The sequence below is a fragment of the Lissotriton helveticus genome, chromosome 3_1 (genome assembly GCF_964261635.1).
Source record: "Lissotriton helveticus chromosome 3_1, aLisHel1.1, whole genome shotgun sequence".
Taxonomy (NCBI): domain Eukaryota; kingdom Metazoa; phylum Chordata; class Amphibia; order Caudata; family Salamandridae; genus Lissotriton; species Lissotriton helveticus.
This window is the reverse complement of record NC_136061.1, coordinates 22,713,526-22,730,791: the sequence shown is the minus strand read 5'-3', so window position 1 is coordinate 22,730,791 and position 17,266 is coordinate 22,713,526. Positions and strand designations below refer to the sequence as shown.

Here is a 17,266-nt window from a genome sequence, read left to right as displayed (position 1 = left end):
ACCAAGTGCTCATGGTTGTGAATCTTCCAGAGGCTTATGCCAAAACCATCAAAATCCACCAAGTACTCATGGTTGTGAATCTTCCAGAGGCTTATGCCAAAACCATCAAAATCCACCAAGTGCTCATGGTTGTGAATCTTCCAGAGGCTTATGCCAAAACCATCAAAATCCACCAAGTGCTCATGGTTGTGAATCTTTCAGGGGCTTATGCCAAAACCATAAATATCCACCAAGTACTCATGGTTGTGAATCTTCCAGAGGCTTATGCCAAAACCATCAAAATCCACCAAGTACTCATGGTTGTGAATCTTCCAGAGGCTTATGCCAAAACCATCAAAATCCACCAAGTGCTCATGGTTGTGAATCTTCCAGAGGCTTATGCCAAAACCATCAAAATCCACCAAGTGCTCATGGTTGTGAATCTTTCAGGGGCTTATGCCAAAACCATAAATATCCACCAAGTACTCATGGTTGTGAATCTTCCAGAGGCTTATGCCAAAACCATCAAAATCCACCAAGTACTCATGGTTGTGAATCTTCCAGAGGCTTATGCCAAAACCATCAAAATCCACCAAGTGCTCATGGTTGTGAATCTTCCAGAGGCTTATGCCAAAACCATCAAAATCCACCAAGTGCTCATGGTTGTGAATCTTCCAGGGGCTTATGCCAAAACCATAAATATCCACCAAGTACTCATGGTTGTGAATCTTTCAGGGGCTTATGCCAAAACCATAAATATCCACCAAGTACTCATGGTTGTGAATCTTTCAGGGGCTTATGCCAAAACAATAAATATCCACCAAGTACTCATGGTTGTGAATATTCCAGGAGCTGATGCCGGTTTAAGGCAGCGCCTTATGCCAAAACCATCAAAATCCACCAAGGGGCCAGTATGCGGCCGGAAACGATCACCGCTCAGCAACGACTTCCCTCAAGATGTTGCCAGACACAGAGGTCAAAGATCAGGAACACCACATGTGGGACTCTTCCTGTGGTGGTCAACTCGTTGCCACGACAAGGATTCGGTATGGTGAGTAGTAGGTGTTTTATTGAGTATATAGATAACAGGACGAGTCGGTACTTCCGATTACCACAGAAACAAACCCCCAACTCCCAACCGACACAATCCCACATTCCCATGGCAACTGAAAGTTTCCTCAACAAAAGAACCCAAAAGTTATCTCTTGGTGGAGAAAGCAGCATCTTACCCATTATTCAACGGCTTCATGTACATGTTAAGAACCTTCCTGCATGCCTTGCATCAGCATGTAGTACAGGATGTGTCTTGAAGCAGCTAAAATACAAGCGCACAATAAGCAAGTCAAGAGAGGAGTTGGCCTAACGGCTAGAGAGGTCGACCGCGAATCTGGGGAAACGGGTTTGAGTCTCTGCAATGACGCTGGGCATCCTGTGATTCTGGGCAAATCACTTAATCTCCCCGTGCCTAACAACAATGAATGTGTTCTTGTGTAATGCAACTGGTGATATGTAAAGCGGTCTGATACTGATTCTGGGTCAAGTACGCGCTATATAAAACTCTGTAAAAAACACAACACGATAGAATTGTCTTTGTGTAGGATCTTTGTGATTTTTGCAGTCCTTCCTCCTCTGCATCCTCTGATCTCAAAGCTTTGCAGTGATGACTCGGAGCCAATAAGGAACATTTTGCATTCTGGAGGTTCTGGGTGTGGCCCCTGGGGTCCTCCACTTTAACTGGACCTTACTATAAATCAAGTTATTGTGTTTGCGTGACTCTGCCCTTATAATCATGTCTCTCTGCACTCTTCCGCACCTCTGCATGTGTTGACTGAATGTCCCCTGTCTTTATCCCCCGCTCAGGTGTTTACGGAGCACCCCCTCCTGAGGTCGTACCCCCCCAATCCAAAGCACAGCCGGAACTCGAGCACACCAGGATTGAGCCCCTCCTCGGCGGACACCCGGATGCAGCCGAACACGGCGCTGCTCTCCCTCATCCTCATGCTGGGCACCTTCTTCATCGCCTTCTTCATGCGCAAGTTCAGGAACAGCCGCTTCCTAGGAGGGAAGGTGAGAACATGGTGGCGGGGTGGGGGGCAGCGACATAGGACGGGGGCGACACAGGGTGAGGGGGTAGCGACACTGGGTGAGGGGGCAGCCAGCGACACAGGGAGAGGGCAGGGGCCAGTGACACAGGGTGAGGGCGGCGGAATAGAAAGACAACTGGGAACTGGAACCAAGGACATAGGAAGAAAGACAGGGACTGGAAAAGGATATACAGAAGGGGAGGCTACAAGGGCATACTGGAATAATGCTGGTTAGGGAATCACAGGAACAAAGTAGCATTGAAGGCAGTGCTGGAGCAGGTACAAGAATTGAGCTAAGGCTCAGGAGTCAAGGTAGCACTGCAGGCAGTACTGGTTCAAGGAAACAGGAAATAGCTACAGTTCAGGGAACAAGGAGTCAAGAGAGCGCTGCAAGCAGTGGTAATCAGGAACAAGAAATAGCTGAAGCCCAGGAACAGGATCAAAGACTAACTGTAGCTCAGGAACTCAGAAAACAAGGCAGCACTGCAGGCAGTGCTAATTCAGACACAACAAATGGCTATAACTCAGGAATCAAGGAACAAGGATTAACTATCGCTCAGGAATCAAGGAATATCAAAAGCTCAGGAAGCAATGATCGATCTTACCGGTAAACAGCTACAATGACCAACCCTGGCCTGAAGGGAGCTGGGGCTTAAAAGAGCTCACAGTAATCACATGCATCAGGTGTGAGCAGGCTAGCAGCATCCAGCCACAGGTGGGCTGAATTCCTCCATCAATCCTTGGCCTGCAGGGGTGGAGGCAAAGCAGTGAACAGGGAATTCTGGGTAATGGAGTGTCAAACATGAGCAGGCTGGCTTCAAGCATTAGCTGGCTGGCTTCAAGCATGAGCAGGCTGGCTTCAAGCATGAGCTGGCTAGCTTCAAGCATGAGCAGGCAAGCTTCAAGCATGAGCTGGCGGGCTTCAAGCATGAGCTGGCGGGCGTCAAGCATGAGCTGGCGGGCTTCAAGCATGAGCTGACTGGCTTCAAGCATGAGCTGGCGGGCTTCAAGCATGAGCAGGCGGGCTTCAAGCATGAGCAGGCGGGCTTCAAGCATGAGCTGGCGGGCTTCAAGCATGAGCTGGCGGGCTTCAAGCATGAGCTGGCGGGCATCAAGCATGAGCAGGCGGGCTTCAAGCATGAGCTGGCGGGCTTCAAGCATGAGCTGGCGGGCTTCAAGCATGAGTTGGCGGGCGTCAAGCATGAGCAGGCGGGCTTCAAGCATGAGCTGGCGGGCTTCAAGCATGAGCTGGCGGGCGTCAAGCATGAGCAGGTGGGCTTCAAGCATGAGCAGGCGGGCTTCAAGCATGAGCTGGCGGGCGTCAAGCATGAGCAGGTGGGCTTCAAGCATGAGCTGGCGGGCTTCAAGCATGAGCTGGCGGGCTTCAAGCATGAGCTGGCTGGCTTCAAGCATGAGCTGGTGGGCTTCAAGCATGAGCTGGCGGGCTTCAAGCATGAGCTGGCGGGCTTCAAGCATGAGCTGGCGGGCTTCAAGCATGAGCTGGCGGGCTTCAAGCATGAGCTGGTGGGCTTCAAGCATGAGCTGGTGGGCTTCAAGCATGAGCTGGCGGGCTTCAAGCATGAGCTGGCGGGCTTCAAGCATGAGCTGGCGGGCGTCAAGCATGAGCTGGCTGGCTGGCTCTCACAAGCCCCGGCACGGGTTGGGAATCGGTAATAATTTGCAAGTAGAATCCAAGTGACTGGAAGTCAGTATATGCATGGAAGGGAGGGTCTGGGGTCTTATTAGAACGCTGGAGAGCCCCCCGATTCAGCCTCATGGTTGGAGTTACGAGAATGCAGGGAGCGAATCGTGACACAGCAACACAGGGCAAGGGTGGGCCTGTGATACCGGGCAAAGTTGGGGGCCGGTGACACAAGGCGAGGGCTGGAACCAGCAACACAGGGTGCGGGGGCAGTGACATAGCGTGAGGACAGGGCCAGCGACACTGGGTGGGGGGGACCAGCGGCACAGGGTGGGGGGCAGTGACATACGGTGAGGACGGGGCCAGCGACACTGGGTGGGGGGGACCAGCGGCACAGGGTGGGGGGGACCAGCGGCACAGGGTGGGGGCAGTGACATAGGGTGAAGACGGGGCCAGCGACACTGGGTGGGGGGGACCAGCGGCACAGGGTGGGGGGCAGTGACTCAGGGCAAGGGTGGGGGCCAGCAACACAGGGTGCGGGGGCAGTGACATAGGGTGAGGACAGGGCCAGCGACACTGGGTGGGGGGCACCAGCGGCACAGGGTGGGGGGCAGTGACATAGGGTGAGGACGGGGCCAGCGACACTGGGTGGGGGGACCAGCGGCACAGGGTGGGGGGCAGTGACATAGGGTGAGGACGGGGCCAGCGACACTGGGTGGGGGGGACCAGCGGCACGGGGTGGGGGGCAGTGACATAGGGTGAGGACGGGGCCAGCAACACTGGGTGGGGGGACCAGCGGCACAGGGTGGGGGGCAGTGACTCAGGGCAAGGATGGGGGCCAGCAACACAGGGCAAGGGTGGGGGCCAATGACACAGGGTGGTGGGGACCAGTGACACATTGTGGGGGTAAGAGACACACATGAGGGGTGACAAGCGACACAGGGTGAAGACGGGGGCCAACGACACAGGGTGGGAGTGACACAGGGTGAGGGGGGAACAGCGGCACAGGGTGTGGGGCAGTGACACAGGGCGAGGATTGTGGCCAGCAACACAGGGACAGGGTGGGGGCCAGTGACACAAGGCGAGAGCGGGGGCCAGCAACACAGGGTGAGGGTGGACCAGCTACACAGGGTGGAGTCCAGAAACACAGGGTGAGGGTGGGGCCAGCAACACAGGGTGACGGTGGGGACCATTCACACAGGGCGAGGGTAGGGGCCAGAAACACAGGGTGGGTGCCAGGGACACAAGATGAGGGGGGACCTGCGACGCAGGGTGGGGGGGACCAGCGGCACAGTGTGTGGGGACTGTGACACAGGCTGAGGGGGGACCGGTGACATAGGGTGAGGGTGGGGCCAATGACACAGGATGAGGGCGGGGGCCAGCGACACAGGGAGAGGGCTGGTGTGACACCAGGTGAGGACGGGGCCAACAACACAGGGTGGGGGGGACCAGGGACATAGGGTGGGGGTGGGCACCAGTGACACAGGGTGAGGGTGGGGGTCGGAGTGCACTAAAAAAAGTATAGGAACTGTGACGCTGCTTGCAATGGGGCGGGGTCAGTAAGCGTGGGGCGGGGTCAAAGGTTTTGCTAAAAAAAAAAGAAATCTGTACTTTTATTTTGTCTTTTACCTTAGGGTAGCTACATGTGAAATAGCGCACGGCGTAAATGAGAAACAAAAGAATAAAAGTTACGTTAGTCACTGGCAAATTCACTAAATAATACATTATAAAACATCTATTAGTCAATGCAGTGCAGGGGTGCAGGTGTAACCAGAGAGACACAGAGTGAAATCTTGGTTGGTGCAGTGGAGAATAGAGGCTTGTGTATTTTTAGTGTTGTGTATGTGTAAGCCATTATTTTAAACCTCATTATTACACACACTATAAGATAGAAGGATACAAAATGCTCAAAAATACCACATGGTGCTTCCAAATATAGATTTTCGTGATACCCAGACTGTACATGATGCATTTGTTTTATGTACCTGTCCCTTAAATGCAAGCTCTTCACAGCTCAGCTGGCAACTCCCTTGCCCTGCCACCTAAAAAGAATACATCTGTGTCATCAGGAGGCTTCAAGGGGTTCCATCAATTGATGCCAGTTTGGCGCCCAAGCACCCTTTATATTTGCAGATGACCCAGTTGCTCACATTTGCTTTTCTTTCAGGCAGCTGGCACCCTGGCAGGAAGGCTTGTTTATTCTTTAGCCGTGTGCCCACCTTTGGTTTCACAGCACAGGAGACTCCCTCTATGACACTTTATGAGAAGCTTTTAATATTGGAATTAACTGTCCTGGGCGGTTGTCTTTAAAAAAAAATAGGGGAATGCTTTTTCATCAATGAAAGAAGTATGGGCACGTGGTGCCCCTTCGATCCCCCTCACTTCGACCACTGGTGTTAATGCACTCTTTGCTGAAGGATGGGCGAGGCTTGAGCGCATGAGAAAGAAAGGGGTCGAGTGGCGTCGGCCGACATAGGAGAGGCGGTCAGTGTGTCCTACAGTGAAGCAGTTGCCAGTGTGGGGGACATACTTTCACTTTCACTAGAGTCCCAACCCGTGTCGTAGCCTGCACAGCAGGAGTGCCTCGGGCCTCACAGCAAGCCAGGGTGCTTTGGGCCCCTCCGCTAGCATGGTAGTGAAAGGCAGCTCTACGTGTGGCCCAGTGGGCACCGCCCATCCATCGGGGGTGGGGGGATCTACAAGATTGTGTACATCAAGTGAGGATCACACAAACGCATTTGAGGCGCAGGGAGGTTGAGTGGGTTGCCCTGAATCACACGATGTTGCGCCAGATGCAGAGGCCGCACTTCAAGTCTGGGTCCCCAGGTTCCAAATATCGCCAGCTCTAACCTCTAAGCCACATTTCCCCCAGACCTGTGAATAGTTATCTGGCTGCTCTGGTGCCATTGAACCAGTGCTTAATTTGAGACTGTGGTTTTTGGGGCTCCGCACCAGTGCTTAATTGTCAGCACCTGTTCTAGAGGCAGTCCACCACATGGTGGCGCTGTCTGCTGGATTTTGAGAGGAGCACAACAGATTTTAATAAGTCAATATGCATTAAAGATTAACCTTACCAGCCACTCACACCATCATTACAGCTTTGGATCGCCTGGAGTAAGCTGAATTTTAACACTTCTAGGAGTGTGATGGTTAGTAGTTCAATGGAGACTGCTCTAGGTAGGGTTGGTGGAGCAGTGGGTGGGCCTGGTGGGGCAGTGGGTGCTGCTGGTGGGGCAGTGGGTGCTGCTGGTGGAGCAGTGGGTGCTGCTGGTGGAGCAGTGGGTGGGCCTCGGGGGGGGGGGCAGTGGGTGGTGCTGGTGGAGCAGTGGGTGGGTCTGGGGGGCAGTTGGTGGGCTCTGGCGGGGCAGTGGGTGGACCTGGTGGGGCAGCGGGTGGACCTTGGGGGGCAGTGGGTGGACCTTGGGGGGCAGTGGGTGGTGCAGGCAGCAGTGGCCTCCTAGGAAGGGCCCAGGCACTTACTCTTTTACAAATTAAGCACTGCTTTGAACTGATCCATGAACGGATGTCTGAATAGTCTGAAACATGGATATATCTGTGAGCAGACGTGTGAATAGTTCTGTAATACTGGATATAAGTGCAAATAACTTAATGTCAGAGGCCAGCTCTCAAAATAAATTCATACTCCCCACGTGTTGCTTTTACAGGCACGACGAATAATTGGAGATTTTGGGATCCCAATATCCATTCTGCTGATGGTTCTTGTTGACTATGCAATCACTGACACGTATACCCAGGTATGTGCAATTACTGACAAATATACACATGTATGTGCAATGACTGACATATATACACACATATGTGCAATGATTGCCAAATATACACACATATGTGCAATCACTGACATATACATATATACACATGTATGTGCAATCACACACATATATACAGGTATGTGCAATCACTGACACATACACATGTGTGTGTAATCACTAACACATATACACATGTATGTGCAATCACTGACACATACACATGTATGTGCAATCACTGACACATATACACATGTATGTGCAATCACACACATATATACAGGTATGTGCAATCCCTGACACATACACATGTATGTGCAATCACTGACATATATACATGTGTGGTCAATTTTTGACCCATATACACACGTATGTAAAATCACTGACACATATACACATGTATGGTCAATTTTTGACCCATACACACGTACATGTAAAATCACTGACACGTATACCCAGGTATGTGCAATTACTGACAAATATACACATGTATGTGCAATGACTGACATATATACACACATATATGTGCAATGACTGACACATATACACACATATGTGCAATCATTGGCATATACATATATACACATGTATGTGCAATCACACACATATATACAGGTATGTGGAATCACTGACACATACACATGTGTGTGCAATCACTAACACATATACACATGTATATGCAATCACTGACACATACACATGTATGTGCAATCACGGACACATATACACATGTATGTGCAATCACACACATATATGCAGGTATGTGCAATCCCTGACACATACACATGTATGTGCAATCACTGACATATTTACAAGTGTGGTCAATTTTTGACCCATATACACACATATGTAAAATCACTGACACATATACACATGTATGGTCAATTTTTGACCCATACACACGTACATGTAAAATCACTGACACATATACACACGTATTTGCAATCACTGACAAATATACACATGTATGTGCAATCACACACAGATATACCGGTATGTGCAATCCCTGACACATACAAATGTATGTGCGATCACTGACACGTATACACAAGTATGGTGAATTTTTGACCCTTATACACATGTATGTGCAATCACTGACACATATACACATGTATAGTCAATTTTGACCCATATACACACGTATATGTAAACTCACTGACACATATACACACGTATTTGCAATCACACACATATATACAGGTATGTGCAATCACTGACACATACACATGTGTGTGCACTCACTGACACATATACACATGTATGTGCAATCCCTGACACATAAACATGTATGTGCAATCACTAAAACATATACATGTGTGGTCAATTTTTGACCCATGTACACACGTATGTAAAACCACGGACACATATACACATGTATGGTCAATTTTTGACCCATACACACGTCCATGTAAAATCACTGACACATATACACACGCATTTGCAATCACTGACAAATATACACATGTATGTGCAATCACACAGATATACCGGTATGTGCAATCCCTGACACATACACATGTATGTGCAATTACTGACACATATGCACATGTATGGTGAATTTTTGACCCTTATACACATGTATGTGCAATCACTGACAAATATACACATGTATGTGCGATGACTGACACATATACACACGTATGTGCAATCACACACAGATATACCGGTATGTGCAATCCCTGACACATACAGTTGTATGTGCAATCACTGACACATATACACACGTGTGTGCAATCATACACATTTATACATGTATGTGCAATCACTGACACATGTATGTGCAGTTACTGACACATATACACATGTATGTGCAATCACACACATATATACAGGTATATGCAATCACTGACACATATACACATGTATGTGCAATCACTGACACATATACATATGTATGTGCAATCACACACATATATACAGGTATGTGCAATCACTGACACATATACACATGTGTGTGCAATCACTGACACATATACACATGTATGTGCAATCACACACATATATACAGGTATGAGCAATCACTGACACATACACATGTATGTCCAATCACTGACACATATACACATGTGTGGTAAATTTCTGACCCATATACACACGTATGTGAAATCACTGACACATATACACATGTATGTGCAATCACTGACACATATACACATGTATGGTCAGTTTTTGACACATATACACACGTATGTTCAATCACTGACAAATATACACATGTATGTACAATGACTGACACATATACACACGTAAGTGCAATCACACACAGATATACCGTTATGTGCAATCACTGACACATATACATGTGTGTGAAATCACTGACACATATATATACGCATTTGCAATCACTGACAAATATACACATGTATGTGCAATCACACAGATATACCGGTATGTGCAATCCCTGACACATACACATGTATGTGCAATTACTGACACATATACACATGTATGGTGAATTTTTGACCCTTATACACATGTATGTGCAATCACTGACAAATATACACATGTATGTGCGATGACTGACACATATACACACGTATGTGCAATCACACACAGATATACCGGTATGTGCAATCCCTGACACATACAGTTGTATGTGCAATCACTGACACATATACACACGTGTGTGCAATCATACACATTTATACAGGTATGTGCAATCACTGACACATGTATGTGCAGTTACTGACACATATAATACACATGTATGTGCAATCACACACATATATACAGGTATATGCAATCACTGACACATATACACATGTATGTGCAATCACTGACACATATACATATGTATGTGCAATCACACACATATATACAGGTATGTGCAATCACTGACACATATACACATGTATGTGCAATCACTGACACATATACACATGTATGTGCAATCACACACATATATACAGGTATGAGCAATCACTGACACATACACATGTATGTCCAATCACTGACACATATACACATGTGTGGTAAATTTCTGACCCATATACACACGTATGTGAAATCACTGACACATATACACATGTATGTGCAATCACTGACACATATACACATGTATGGTCAGTTTTTGACACATATACACACGTATGTTCAATCACTGACAAATATACACATGTATGTACAATGACTGACACATATACACACGTAAGTGCAATCACACACAGATATACCGTTATGTGCAATCACTGACACATATACATGTGTGTGAAATCACTGACACATATATATACGTATGTGGAATCACTGACTTATATACACAGGCATATGTAATCACTGACACATATACAAATGTGTGATCACTGACTCATATACACATGTATGTGGGTCATATTACTATATTTAGGGTGTGCACATTCAGACTAAAGCATTTAAAGCTGTGAATTTGACATCATTCTTCACAACTGTTGTCACTTTAGCTAGTCTTTTCTGAGAAGGAATGCCCCCTGTGTTGCAAGGCTGTATCTGGCTGTCTTAAGCAGGAGTTTACCTTTCCTGCACTATTCTTGCTGGGAAGCCTGAGAAGAGATTCTGACAGAGACGTCCTGCTGCAGTTTCCACACCTTTTGAATATTTCCCAGTTTTAAGACTGGATACGGAAACTTTTCCACAGAACATCTGCACTTCGGAAGGTGACAGTGTGCGGTTCTGCACTGCAGCTGTTCCTCTCCGGATGACATGCGCGGGTCCTAAATAGGTGCCAGTCCTGGGCACTAATGCCAGTTCCTGTCTTTCCCTGCCGCCAGACACAGATCTGGAGCTTCTCTCATCTCTCAGAGACCCTTTCTTCAAAAATGTATCCAATCAGGCCACTACTGCAAGAGCTGCAACGATGAACCTGAAGGGTGTCAGCGAACACGAGGCACATCTTTGTCACCAAGCCCAAGAAGACGCAGCATCAGACGGCTCCAAGTCCCACTCCCAAGCTCGGTCCCACTCCCGCAGTCACTCTAGACGCTGGTCTTCAGCCAACTCCAAATCCTTCAATGAGCACAAAAAGCTCCAGACGTCAAAGCGGAGCTCGTCCTTTTGCACAGTTCCCACTCCTCTGAGGAAGCACGTGGGTGGCCTCAACTGTATCGCTCTCTAAGTTGGCCAACTTTGGAGCCAATTCTGCAGTCGGTTATAGCACAACTCGAGTTTCCCTACTACTTACCCTGATAGGGAATCAAAGTAATGGTAGACATTTGGAAAGTAGCTCTTCTCATGAGCCATTTTGGCCAAAGATGGATCTTTGTTTCCTGTTTCTTAGGCCTTTAGATTAGCGCTCTCTGGGACTCTGTGTCACAAGTCCTCCCTGGTGTACCAGAAGGCCTTCACCCTGTCCTTTCGCAGGCGATTCAAGATGATCACGATACGGCCAGGTTCACAGATGACGCCTGGTCCTTGCTGATGGACATGCTCTTTGATGGGACTGGCCTGTTTGGAGACAAGACTGACTCTGCCCTTGAACATTTCAAGGAGAGCTGGGCCACATCTTGCTCTCTGGGCCTCTCTGTCCAGCCTCAGCAGCCACACCCATTTCACTGTTACTTTCATGGCTTTGGCTGAGCCATCCCTTAACACCAGTCTGTCACGCCCCAGCAGGAAATCCAGAAGTTTCACAGGAGAAGCCCACCATGCGGCAGACAAGGTCAGCATGACATTCAATCGACCTCCCACGCACAGCCCACCTGCCGAACCTCTGAAGTCTGACCTTACAGAGTCACTGCCAGCTGGCTGGAGGTAGAATCCACCAATTCTATCCAGGTTGGCATGTGATCACGTCATTCAGGTAGGTCCTGCAGAAGTATGCAACGGTTATGCCTTACCGTTCCTTTCTTCCCCGTTGCATCTTCCACCTTCAGCCCAGTGACTGACAGGAAACCAGGGTTCCAGTTTGCGGCAGGAACTGCAAACCCTTTGTGCCGAAGGGGCTGTTGTGATAGTGACGGCACCAGAAGCAGGGCTTGAATGTTATTCCTGTTTCTTTCTGGTGCCCAGAAGGATGGAGGTCTTCGGCCTATTCTAGCTCTGTGCCGCCTCTGTCTCGTCTCCGGAAGAATACGTTTAGAATTCTCACCCTGTCCGAGGTCTTGTCTGCTTTTAGACCTGGAGACTGGATGGTGGCATTGGACCTGCATGACACCTATTCCCATATCCCTGTCCTGCCAGCCAATTGGTGCCAAGCAGTTTTGTGAGAGAAGCATTTTCAGTTCCCTGTGCTCACCCTTCGTTTCACCAGCGCCCCCCGGGTGTTCCCGAAACTGATGGTGGTGGTCGCAGCACACCTTCGGGGTCAGGGGTGCCAGTCGTCCCCCTACCTCAATGACTGGCTGTCACAGGCGGGCCAAAACTGTAAACGTAGTCTCTTTTACCTAAAAAGGGCCCAAAAAAGTAGACTTTGGGACTTGTGGCGTCTGATCTAGAGGTTTTGGGGAAGCCCATGAGGAGGCATTCCAGTAGTCAGACTCAGGACCTGCATTGTCTGAAGCTCCCAGTAGCAGGGCTCTTCAAGAGAGGAGAGAAAGAGGGGGTTTGAGCCTGTTGATTTGGAAGAAACAGTTTTTTGTCCATGACGAATACTTGAGGCTTAGGTCGGTTTCAGCATCAAATAAAAAGCCTAAGTTTGTTACCTTATCTGATGGGTTAGTTGTAAGCAAAGATCTCCAGTAAGCCTAGGGTGTTTAGGGAAGTTCTACCCTTAAAACCGAACATAACCAGTTAAGTCTTCGACTGAGTGAACAGACGCAACCGTTGCAAATCCATACCAAGTTGATCTTCACGAGGAAACCTGGTGTAGACCTGGGTATCATCTGTGTGTGATTGGAGGGAAGCCTGGTGTTTACTAGTCAGCGCAAACATAGGAAGTGGATATGTGTTAAACAGTGAAGCGGGAAAGGGCAGGCCCCTGGGATGATCCACATTCAGTAGACGAAGGATCCACTTTAATCTGGAGGGATTTGCGAATGAAGAAAAAGTGAAACCATTTAGTTTATTTATTTTATTTTATTTTAAAAGTTTTATATAGCGCGGACAAGATCTTTGCAGATATCAGAGCGCTTTACATAGAGGGGTACATGAGGGATCATAGTCATACAAATAAATCAAATCAAATAAATCAATAGATCAAATAGTACAAATAGGTTACAATAGGTTACATAGAGGGGTACATAAGGGAGCATAGTCAGACAGATAAATCAATAAATCAAACAGTACAAATAGGTGACTGCAACGCCAATCATGTGAGTGATGAGACAACTCATACAAGTAGGCAAAGGGGTTAAGCATGTAGTACAGATCGGTGCCGGTGCCATTCCCGAGAAGGAGCGCTTATATGTTTTTTCCTTCCGGAATCTTCTCGGTTTCAGCAGAAGATTGTTTGTGCCTCTAGTGTTTCTGGTTCCGCCAGAGATTGTCAGTTTCTGAGCGAGGTAGCCGGGTGAGTTTAGGTGAACCGCCTTGTGTGTCATACAGGTGATTTTCAGGTGTATTCTGGCTTCAAAAGGCAGCCAATTCAGGGTTTTCAAATCAGGGTTAATATGGGAGTGCTTTTTTGACCCAGTGATGAGTCTCGCTGCTGCATTTAGGGAAGCTCTTAATGGTGCGGTTGTGGTTAGGGGGAGTCCGCAGAGGGCGGTGCTACCGTATTCAATTCGAGGGATGACTATTGCTTGTACTGCGGTTTGGAAGTCTTTGGCTGGGAGGAAGGGTTTTAGTTTCCTCAGAGTATTGATCTGGAAGTTTGCTCCCTTAGTTGCCTTGCTGATATGTTGCTGCATGTTGAGATTGGTGTCTAGTGTTATGCCTAAAGATTTTGCTGAGTCCACGATGGTGGATTGGACATTGAGAGCGGTTAGGTGTTTAAGCCAAATTTCAGTGGTGGAGATCTTCGCTGGAGGTGAGATCAGAAGGAACTCTGTATTCAGGGCATTAAGTTTGAGGTGATTATCGGCAAGCCAAGATTGGGTGCGTCTGATTGTTGAGTTCAGGAGCAGGATGTTATTGGGGGATTGTAATTTGAGATAAAGTTGGGTGTCATCGGCGTACATGTGAAAGTGTACATTGGATGCTTGTAGCAAGGTAGTGAGTGGTTCCATGACTAGGTTGAACAGAGTTGGGGATAGAGAGGAGCCTTGGGGGACGCCTAGCGTTACAGGTATTGGCGAGGACATCTGGTTGTTGCTCTTGAATTTCTGCGACCTGTTGTGTAGAAAGGAAGTGAACCACTTGAGAACAGTTCCAGATAAACCCATTCTTGTATTTAGTAGTTCTAGCAGATTCTCATGTTTAACGGTGTCGAATGCTGAAGAGAGGTCAAGAAGGATGAGGAGGCAGGTGTCGTTTTGGTCTAGTATTTGAAGAGCGTCGTCGATTATGTGAGTCATGGCAGTTTCTGTACTGTGTCCTGCTCGGAAGCCTGACTGGTGAGGATTGAGGAGATCAAATTGTTCAATGTGTTTAGTCAATTGTAGTTGTGCGCATTTTTCCAGCAGTTTGGCGAGAGTGGGAATATTGGTAATGGGACGGTAGTTGTTGAGATCAGAGGGGTAGGCTGTGGGTTTTTTTAATAGAGGTGTGACTTGACCAACTTTGAGGTAGTCGGGTATGCTTCCTTGTTGGAGAGAGCTGTTGATAATTTTAGTCCAGAGAGGGAGAAGCAATGTGGTAAAGTCTTTTACTGCGGAGGCAGGAAGGGGGTCCGTGAGGTGATTGGATGGTTTCAGGGTGCTGAGTAGCTTGCCAATTTCTTCTTCCGAGTATGTGCCAAAGGTTGACCATGTAGCATTGTTTTTTGGTTCAGCGGGTGCTAGGCACTGGGGTTTGGAGTAGAGGCTTGCGTCGGTAAGGAGATCGCTTTTTATGTTGTCAGTTTTTTGGATAAAGAAAGCAGCGAAGTCTTCACAGGATGGTGCTTTACTCACAGTGATGAGTGGTTGGGGTTGATCCTTGGATTGTGATCTGATTAGCTCAAACAGTTTTCTCGGGCGATGTTTTGCTTGGTCGAGCTGGAGGCTGAAGAAGTCTGATTTTGAACGTTTTATTTTCCTGAAGTAGGCGTTTCTCTTTTTCTTCAGGTCTTTTAGGTGCATTGCAGAGGGAGCTGATCTCCAGGTACGCTCTGCCATTCGCATGTCTCGTCTATCCTCATTGAGACTTCCGTCGTACCATGGGTTGGAGATTTTAGATGAGACTCTTTTTAGCTGCATAGGTGCAGCCTCATTAATTATTGAGGTCATAGCGTTGAGATAGTGGTCAGTCAAGGTTTGAACGTCTGTATTGCCTATCGGTGGAAGTAGGAGATTGCACCTGTTAGGGGGGAGAGAGCCTGCGTTGAGTTTTTTCATGTCTCTTTTCCAGACTTTCGGTTTGGAGAGTTGAGCCGGGTTAACTTTAACTTTTTCATTGATGAAGAATGTGAAAATATGATGATCTGACCAGTCACAGGGTTGGATGGACTCGAGTAGGATAGAGTCCTCTTTGGAAATGATCAGGTCAAGGGTAGAGCCTTTCTCATGGGTCGGGCTGTTGCATATTTGGGTGAGGTTAAGGGCGTCAAGGAAATTTTTAAGACTGTTTACCACCGCGTCATTGCGATCGTTCCAGTGGAGGTTAAAGTCACCAAGGTATATTTGGGTGAGCTGCCGTCCGGAATTGGTTGAGATCATATCCATGATTTGTTGGGGGAAGGTGAAGTTCTCCCCGGGAGGGTGGTAAATGCTGTGAAGAGAACATATCGGTTTGCCCTCACTAATAATGTCGAGGCAGATGTATTCCCAGGATGTTGGGGATGGTAGTGAGGTGGAGTTGACTTTCAAGACAGAGATGTTGTTCCTGTAAATGCATGCGATTCCACCCCCAATTTTGCCTGCTCTGTCGAGCCTGATAATGTGGTAGTTGGGAGGGACTAGAATGTCCATTATAGGTGTCGAAGATTCAGTTAGCCAGGTTTCAGTCAGGATGATTATGTCAAGGTCCAGCGATAAGAGAAGATCAGCAATGGCGGCGGAATGTTTCGAGGCCGATCTGCAGTTGAGACGGGGTGTGTTGAGGGTGGTAGGTGGTTCTAGAGCGAGGGGGACTTTTCTAAGGTTATTGGGGATGGAGGATCTGCTGTTTAGTGTGGGGGGTCTAAGGGGATTTGAGTGTATCGTGGGAATGGTGAGGTGTGGGGTGGTTGTGTCATTATGGGGTGCTGGGTCATAGGAGCTGAGAAGGGAGAGTGTGTCAAGGTCAGAAGTAGGGTTGTGGGTACGACGAGGGCGGTTGTTGCGATTGCGAGCTGGGATTGAGGTCCGGTAGGGGGAGAGTTGAGTGAGAGAGTTAATCGGAAGGGGGGAGGACATGTTGGGCTGGGAGGTGTAGTTGTGTGAGGGGTTGCAGGGGCGATGAGGGGGCCGAGGACAGTTTTTGCGACTATGAACAGGGATTGACGCTCGGTGTAGGGCGTGTTGAGTGTGGGAGTCAGCCGGAGGGGTAGTGGACAATTTGGGCGGGGGGGTGGGGGTGGGTGAGGGGTGTATGGGGTGTGTGGAGAGTAGTTCTTTGATGATGTGTATGTCTTCTTTGATCTGGAAGAGAGTGGCCATGATGTTGTCCATCGTGGGGTAGGTGGTGGGGGTGGGGGTGGCAGTCAAAGGTGAGTGACTGACCAGGGAATTCGCGTGCTGGTGGGAGAGTGGGCTGGTGTTCGAGCAGGGTTGCGTTGTGTTAGTGTACGGGATGGTGTTAGGGGGGAGAGAAGTTTTGGGCGGGAGGGGTGTGGATGAGGTAGGTAGGAGGTTGGTGTTATGAGTGAGGGCACTGATGGT

General features: G+C 48.3%; 1 protein-coding gene across 2 annotated transcripts in view; it reads left to right on the top strand.

Moving 5' to 3' along the window:
* SLC4A3 (solute carrier family 4 member 3) overlaps nucleotides 1-17,266 on the top strand; it is a 513,414-nt gene that overhangs the window by 442,312 nt on the left and 53,836 nt on the right. For both annotated transcript variants that reach the window (XM_078679131.1, XM_078679132.1), the window contains exons 15-16: nucleotides 1,840-2,046; nucleotides 7,371-7,460. In XM_078679131.1, the coding sequence (XP_078535257.1) occupies nucleotides 1,840-2,046; nucleotides 7,371-7,460 (297 nt within the window). The remainder of the gene's footprint in view (nucleotides 1-1,839; nucleotides 2,047-7,370; nucleotides 7,461-17,266) is intronic.